The 8,199-nt window shown below is 45.1% G+C and overlaps 1 protein-coding gene and 1 long non-coding RNA gene across 11 annotated transcripts in view; one reads left to right on the top strand and one right to left on the bottom strand.

Annotated features, from left to right (window-relative positions):
• Window positions 1-8,199, bottom strand: part of LOC103615544 — a 55,753-nt gene that overhangs the window by 6,368 nt on the left and 41,186 nt on the right. For all 10 annotated transcript variants that reach the window (XM_017734032.1, XM_017734033.1, XM_017734031.1 and 7 more), the window contains 10 exons: window positions 7,191-7,528; window positions 6,650-6,779; window positions 6,419-6,512; window positions 4,797-4,947; window positions 4,077-4,239; window positions 3,247-3,372; window positions 2,090-2,152; window positions 1,135-1,257; window positions 697-852; window positions 47-100 (listed from right to left, as the gene is read on the bottom strand). In XM_017734032.1, the coding sequence (XP_017589521.1) occupies window positions 47-100; window positions 697-852; window positions 1,135-1,257; window positions 2,090-2,152; window positions 3,247-3,372; window positions 4,077-4,239; window positions 4,797-4,947; window positions 6,419-6,512; window positions 6,650-6,779; window positions 7,191-7,362 (1,232 nt within the window). In that variant the 5' untranslated portion in view covers window positions 7,363-7,528. The remainder of the gene's footprint in view (window positions 1-46; window positions 101-696; window positions 853-1,134; window positions 1,258-2,089; window positions 2,153-3,246; window positions 3,373-4,076; window positions 4,240-4,796; window positions 4,948-6,418; window positions 6,513-6,649; window positions 6,780-7,190; window positions 7,529-8,199) is intronic.
• On the top strand, window positions 1,218-7,183 carry LOC108446694. Its single transcript, XR_001861977.1, has 3 exons — window positions 1,218-1,305; window positions 1,450-1,566; window positions 6,769-7,183. It is a non-coding gene; the product is annotated as an uncharacterized LOC108446694 (long non-coding RNA).

Genomic DNA, 8,199 nt, shown 5'->3' on the forward strand with positions numbered 1-8,199 from the left:
GGGGGGGGAAAAGGGGGAAAAGAGAGGGGGGGGAAAAGCCATTTACCTTTGGTTTTCATTGCATTTCACAGCTCTCAGGTACCGAACAACTTCTCTGTATCTGGGGAGAAAAACAGAAGGTGAGAAGGAAGGGGAAGAAAGTGCAAAACTCTGCACAGGTCAAATATTTCCTACAATGAATGAAGCAAAGCAGGAGAGCTTCCCACACAAGAGACATTGCACAGCAGGATACAAACCCAGCTGGCAGCAAGAGACAGCTGGAAATAAATTCCTAGGAGTTATTCCCAGATTATCTCAACTCTGGCAAAATCAAACCAAAGGTTGCCTTTCACTTGAATTCTTTAAGTGGACTGGGTTCTTTTGAATATTGGATTTTCTGGAGTACAGCCCTCTGAAGACCCAGAACACATTTTTCTGGCTGTCTTCTACTTGTCATGAAGAGAAATTGTTTGAAAAGTCAACATGCAAAACCTGCAGGGTTTATGGAAACACAGAAATGGGCCAACTCCAGCCATCTTTTTTTGGTCCTGAGGCATTCAAATGGCTTTGAGAAACTTCCAAAGGCTCCTGGCCTTGTTTGGGAGATGAAAAAAATATAAAACAATCTTTGTTTTGTGTTTCCCCAAGTGCAGAGGTTTAGAGCAGCCAAAATACAGGAACTGAATTCCCAAAATGAAAAAGTCAAACCAATCTCACTTCTTTTTGTCCAGCAGCTTCTCCACTCGAGCCTCCACGACAGGGAGTGCTTCCCACAGGTACATTTTCCTTCCTTTCTGTCTCCTCTGCCCAGTTGGGTTCTGGCCTTTTAAAACTGTGGTCAGTAACACGTGGTCCCAGGGCACAACATTCAAGCTGGAAAGACAAAAAGAAAGTCAGTTTTAACTGTTTTGATTGTACATCACTATCTCCTTTAAGGATCGTGAAGTTTGATTAATAAAACATTTTGGGGTTTACAGCTCAGTTCTGGGGGAAAAAAAACTTTAGGGAGAACAGCTCAGTCACAGCATCAAACAACTAACAGGGAAAGCAGCAAATACTGAAATATTCCTCTAAAATACTCCCACTTTTATTATCAGGGGAAGAACATTCCACAGGCAACTGGATCCAAATATATTTAGAGGCCCAAGAACTCACCTGTTTGAGAAGGCGTAACAGTGGCAGGGAAGGGAGATGGACTGAAAAAACGCAACAAACTTTTCATAGAGGATTTTTGGAAAGTCACACAACACCAGCATCCTCTGAAGTCGGGTTGTGATTCTGTGATTTGAGAAGAAAAACAATTTAAAAAGAGTCTTTTAAACTGAGGTGAGTTACTAACAAATTTTCTTGTTTAATCATACGGGAAACTACATGAGTTTGGGTTTCTTTTTGTTTGGATCTGTGAATTTCTGCTTTAAGTTTTGTAGTGAATAATGAAATGATTCTTGTGCTGTTATTTTTAAAACCTAGGTTCTGTGGGCTTTAAAACAAAGATCTCCAAGGAATTTGTACAGGAAACACTTCAAACTGTGCTGGACCTGAGCTCCTGCACCTTCCCTGCTACTGGAACTGTTTCTGTATTAACTGGTAAGTGGAGATAAGGAAGAAGAGTTTACTCTTTAAAATTTTGGGAGGGAAGTAAAGAAACTCTCCCCCTGTTCTTTCCAAGTAAGAAATTATAAAAATCAAGAACAGCACTTTAAAATGAAAGCTGCTGAAGGATTTAGGTTGTATTTGTCATTAGTTCCAGAGAAGGTGAGAATACAGAACTGGGTTTGAAAGAAGTTAATTCTTCACTCATCAACCTTCTGTGGCAAGTCAATTTGGGGGGAAAGGTGAAGGATAGAGCTAAAATGGGAAGTGAATTAAGCCAAGGGAGCTGGGTGTCCTCATTCTCCAGCCTCTGGAAGAACTTTTCCATGCTCCATCCCAGTGCTGCCAGGCTGCTGCTGTGACCTCTCCCAGCCACTATTTACTCCTTGGTGCAACAACCACAACCTGCTCTGGCCTCCCACAACACCCCATGTGCCCCTGAACACAAGATTTGTCATCTGGAAAAAATTTTAAAGCCAAGCAGAAAGTTTGCAGCCAGCAAAGAAACCGATCTTACCTTTGGAACAGAAATGGGACAGCAATCCTTAGGGAAGCAGTGTGGCCAAGGTTCTGACAGCTCCTAAGACAGGAAAAAACCAGCACTAATTAATGCCTGGCTTCTTTTCCTGCCTTTTCCCCTTCTCTGTACTCAACTGTTGAAGAAAATGTCTTGGAAGCTGGCATGCTGATGAAAATTACTGCAAACAGTGAAACAAGTGCTAAAGTGCAAAACACAGTGCAAAATTCCCAGTGCTTCCAGCAGGGCTTAACCACTGTCAGTGTAAAAGGAAAGACCTTCCCAGATTACAAATCCAGCCTGCTCCTTGCAATCCTGGGTAAGTCCTCAGCAGAAATTGCAGGGGAGCTGCTGCTTCTGGCCTGTCAAACCAATCTAGACATCATTTCTTTCTCTTTTACCAAACCCCCTGAATATAAGCCCCAAAATGTTCAGGTTTTTGCAAAGCAAAGCTCTTTGTGTTGTTGAAAAGCGTTCTTTTGCTGAGCTGCCAAGTGTAACTTTGAAGTTTTAAGTTAGGTTAAATGCTGTTAAGTGTTATTCCTCTTAAATTGTTAAGGTTAACTTTTAAGTTAAGCTTAAGTTAGGTTTGAGTGCTGTTTCTTTGTTGAATTGTTAAGCTTAAGGTGTAAGTTAAGTTACAGTACTGGTAAGTGTGAGTGCTGTTAAGCTTTTAAGGCCCTGTTCCTTTTTATCTCTGCCCTCACTATTCCTTCTCTCACACAGTCCCCACGGTAGTTCTCAGTTCATTTCCCTTTTTGAATGCCTGGATTATGTTTGGTTTTGTTGCTGTTTTCCCTTGTTGTGTGTAAACTGTCCTGAAAGCAGTACAGCGAATATCGCCAACCAACTTTGCTGTTTACTATTAAATCTGGCTTTTGCTGATCCCCTTGGCAGGGATTTTTAAAGTGATCTCAAACATTCATTGCTGCTTAACTTCTCCCTCTCACATCCAACCTTCAACCTCTTTTCTCCCAAATCCCTCCTGTACCCAATCCCACTCAGTGTGTTCATCTTCCTCTCACTGTGCTGCAGCCCACGCTGGGGGTTTTACACTGCTCACCCCTAATAAACAAAACCCCAGGGCTGTCTCACTAATTCCCCTCCCCTGGAGGAAAAAAGGCAGATCCCCACTCTCTGTGGGCCCGGGTACTTACAGAGCAGGGTCTTTGTGCAGGGCAATCTGTTTAGCTGCTCCCAGGAGCATGACAGCAGCAGCTTTGGGGCTTTTTTGTTCTGCCTGATTTAAAAATCTTGTTACCAGCTCGAAAACATCAGAATACCTGAGAAAGTCAAGTGGCCTGTAAGATCAGGGGTTTGCAGTGATGGACTACCTAAACAAGTAGTAACTGTGGCCATCCTACAGCTTGACAGCAACCAAGAGCCCAGCCCTGTCTTCAAACGATCTCCAACCCTCTGAGAAGGTGCTTGCACAACCAGTACTTTGGGGATTTTAAAGGCTTTTAACACTGAGGTGAAACTCATTCTAAGAAACAAATCAGTAAAAACACAGAATCCCAGAATGGTTTGGGTTGGAAGGAACCTTAAAATCATCCAGTTCCAATCCCAACACCTCCCACTATCCCAGGCGGCTCCAAACCCCATCCAGCCTGGCCTTGGATGCTTCCAGGGATCCAGGGGCAGCCCCAGCTTCTCTGGGACCCTGTGCCAGGGCCTGCCCACCCCCTCAAGGAAGGATTCCTTCCCAATATCCCATCCAAACCCACCCCAAAGCCCAGGCTTTAGGTTCACACTTTCCCAGGTTATAACAGTGAGAGATCATCAGGTGTCCTGTACAGCACAGGAGATTTATTTAAAGACACATTTAAGAGGGATTTTAAACTACAGCCAAGTGCAATTTAACATCTTGCTGGCCAAGTAAGTTCTCCCAACTCTTATTTCTTCTGTCTCAAGTGCCACAGTTCTGACTGTCATTCATTAAATAAATCAGAGCTGCCATGACAAACCCAATTCTGTTGTCACTTACGTGTACACGACCTCCATGTTCTGTAAGCTGCAGACATTGCACTGCCCAGGGGGCAGCTTTGACTTGCAGAAGCATTCCTGTCCTGGGAGACACATCCTTTCTCCTGTTAGGTATTTGTTATATGCTACAGAAAGTTCCTTGATAAATTTTTCTAGAAGATCTCCTAAGAGAAAAGACAAAAAAAAAAAAAATTGCATTAAGAGTTTTGCATCTGTTTCTTCAAAGCTAAAAGAAAAAGTTCCCCATGTGAAATTATTTAGCAAATTGTTTGCACTCGATTTTATTTCTCAGGAAAGCTTTGTTGCTGAAAAAGGGAAAATTTAGGTTAGCTATTAGGAAGGAATTGTTCTCTGTGAGGGTGGGGAGGCCCTGGCACAGGGTGCCCAGAGAAGCTGGGGCTGCCCCTGGATCCCTGGAAGCATCCAAGGCCAGGCTGGACAGGGCTTGGAGCACCCTGGGATAGTGGAAGGTGTCCCTGCCCATGGACAGGGATTGGAATGAGATGATCTTCAAGCTCCATTCCATCCCAAACCATTCTGTGATCCTTTCAGAGGGGAAAAAGCAGGAATCTGGACCTGCAAACCCATACCTGGTCCAAGCATGGAAAAAGAAAGCAGGCACAGCAATTTGCTCCTTAAAAATTCCCCAAGGATTGGTGTGGAGCAGCCAAGGTGTTCCCCAGCCCCAGGTCCCCAGGCCAGCCTGGGGCAGAGCACCCACCCCCGTGCCGCAGCTCCGCGTCGAGGTCCAGCAGCTCCAGGTTGAACGTGGCCAGGACCCCGGCCAGGGCTAAGTTCCTCTGGGCCTTCCAGAAGTTGCTTTTGTTGTGGGCATTGCAGTGACACAGGGAAGGGGTTGTCCAGTGTGGGCACTGTGCCATAAAACACAAAAAACAGGCAGAGGTTGTTGCATTTTCATACCCTACCCCTCAGCTTCACTGACTGAGGGGTTACAATTCCTTTCATCCTTCTCCCACCTGAGGAAATATTTTGACAGGCAACAATTTGCTATCATGGCAACCATTAAAAAAACCCCTTATTGATTACCTGTCATTGCTGAGTACTTCAGAGAGACCCTCAGGGCTGGCACCCTCCCCACTGGAAATTGGGAACAGAGCCTTGTCTTTGCATGTTCACCCCAACTTTGCTCACAGCTCAAAGTCTTCTGAAATTCACAGAAGATCCAAGCAAATAAACCACCCACACGTAATTCCCTCTACTCCTAACTCTAGTCAGGACAGTCTAAAAAGCTGACATTTCTCTAATCCATTATAAAAAAAAATACCTGATTTAATAATTTGATTTTACGAAATGCACTGTGTGCCCAAAGCAAACAGGAGATACATTTATTTATATTTTATGGGTACTGCAACAACTGCCCAGACTAGAAATAAACCCCAACAGAGCCACACTTTTAGTAGAGTTATGAGGAACTCTTAATCAAGATTCCTGTATCACTTATTCTCTCAGTGCCCTTAACTCCACCTGTGAGAGTGGGGAGGCCCTGGCACAGATTCCCAGAGAAGCTGTGGCTGCCCCTGGATCCCTGGCAGTGTCCAAGGCCAGGCTGGATGGGGCTTGGAGCAGCCTGGGATAGTGGGAGGTGTAGCAGGACAACCCCCTGCCACAGGAGAGTTTACCTGGTGCTTGTCAGCTGCTGCAATAACCCAGGGCATCTCCCCTCCTCCACACTGAGTTTGCTAATTAAGGAATAACTCAATCGGGACAGCTTGCCTTGTAGGGAGTTATTTCAGCATCATGGGATTGATGCTTTCAGCTGACAATAAACATCTTGCTGTGGAAGCAGGTGTAGAGAAGCTGGAATTTCTGACTGACACACACTCCACTCTACAAACTGCAACAGCTACACCCAACTTTCACAAAGCAGACATCTTCTGCACACTCCCTGAGCGCCTGGGGCCTTCTCCCCGAAGTTGGGACGCTGCTCTGTGGTTCCTCCTTGCAGGGCTGAGGGAAGGACTCTGTGTACACATCTGCTGCTGAGTTACACTGACTCCTGACCTATCCTGTTTCTTTGGTAGCTTTAATACAGCTGCCTTGATACTGTGCACTGCTTTACATAACCTGCTGTAGTTCTTTGCTTCATCCTGTGTAATAAGTAACTGTTTAAAGCCTTTTGTCTGTTTTTTCCTGTCTATTCAATAAACAACTCATTTTATCATAGACCCGACCTGCCATCCCTAAGAACGTGGGAGTGATTTAGGTGCAGTCACCTGAGCGGAGCTGCTGCCAAAATCTGAGCCTAAGGCAGAGCTTGTCTAAAGCTCTCACTTGATCCACATCAGAATTGTTTGTTGCCTGCAAGCTGTGCCCTCCCCTTACCTCAGCAGCCAGTTTGTCACAGATGTAGCAATAGCACTGGTCACAGATATCCGCATTTTTCCCAAGGGGGGAGCAAGTATCACACTCTGTTCTCCTGCAAGGTTGAAAACCAGAAGGTTATTTAGGAAAATCACAGCCTTACCCAGCTCTACTGCTGCTTCCAGCTAATGACAAAAGGGACTAAATGTGGAAAATGAGACCCCAAATGGAACTGCCCAGCCCTGGACATACTCAAAGGGGTGCGTGGTGCAGTCGTGTCTTGCATGAGGCATCACATTTGCTTGTTTACAGTAGGTAACCACTAAATCCTCTTCCTCATCCACCATTTCTTCTGATTTCTTCTCTTCCAGGTGAGATTCCTCTGCAGTAAAGAGAGCAGGAGGTGTAAACCAGTGTGAAGGTAGCTGAAACTTCCTTAGAAATGACTGATATTTACTTTTTGAACACTTTAAAGCACATGTTTCCTTGGGATTTGACAGGAGAATACGCAGAACTTCCATGAACTATCAAACCAGAGGATATGAGATCAGAAAGGACCCAGCTGACATTGAAAGGCTCAGTCTCAGCTCAATTTGAAGCATTTTAAAACTTCACAGCAGCATCCTTTAAAGTAGCGCCACCAAAGATATGCCTAATAATTGGGAAGTTCCACCTGGTTTTATTCACTTGTGCAGCATACAGGCAGATTTTAAGCACAACTCATAATTAATTCAGTTTACTCCCAAAGTCTTTCAGAGAACTCCAGCAGCAGCAGCAAGGGAACAGCTCTTACCCTGTGGCTCTACAAACAGGACAGAACTCCCTTGGGTGCCCTCCACTTCATCTTCATCATCACTGATCAGGATTATGTTCTGCTCTTCCTCCTCCTTTTCCGATGGCCACATGGCCACTAAATTCCAAACTGGAACTACTTGGCAGCAAGCAGGGTAACAGAGACTGTCCATTCACACTTTTAATGTGCTTTCCTCAACAAGGGAAGAAAAAGACTCATCCAAGACCCAAATTCTTTGTCTCTGTTGGGTAAACTGAACTACAGACAGAGATGTTCCATCCTCAGTGCACTCAGCAGCTCAAAACCCACTGGAGCTTCCATCCAGAGCTGAGAGAACCCTAAAAACAAGGAGAGGGGGAGAAAAAAAAAAAAAGAAGAAAAAATCCTTAAAATATGAGATGTGCTGTTCTTCTGGAGGGTTTGGTGAAACTGGCAGTGGAATAAGGACAAAGGGAATGAGCTCCCACTGACACGGGAGGGTTAATGGGATATTGGGACAAATCCTTCCCTGTGAGGGCAGAGAGGCCCTGGCACAGGTTCCCAGAACTGCTGTGGCTGCTCCTGGATCCCTGGAAATGTCCAAGGCCAGGATGGATAGGGCTTGGAGCAACCTGGGATGGTGAAAGGTGTCCCTGTCCACGACACTGCATTGTTGGAAATGATACAACTTTCAGTTTGGGACCAATGAACGGGAATCGCTTTGGGTTTTGTGTGTATATATCTGCAGAAAGTCTAATAAAAAGCCATCCATCTACGGAATATTATTCCGTGGCATATCCCGGCCAGAATAAAGTAATGCCTGATTTTCTATCACTACAAACAGTGCTAGAGGCTTTTTTTTTCCCCTTCCCGAATTTCGTTGACAGGAAAGGAGCTTAAAGCTCCTCCCATCCCAAACCATTCCAGAATTCCACGGTAACAACTCCTGTTAACAAGAACTCCGGTCACACCCAGCACAACCCCCCCCACTCCCTCTCTCCCCCTCCCCAAACTCAAACACCCCCCACCT

Source organism: Corvus brachyrhynchos, unplaced genomic scaffold, assembly GCF_000691975.1.
Source record: "Corvus brachyrhynchos isolate BGI_N302 unplaced genomic scaffold, ASM69197v1 scaffold5, whole genome shotgun sequence".
Classification (NCBI taxonomy): Eukaryota; Metazoa; Chordata; class Aves; order Passeriformes; family Corvidae; genus Corvus; species Corvus brachyrhynchos.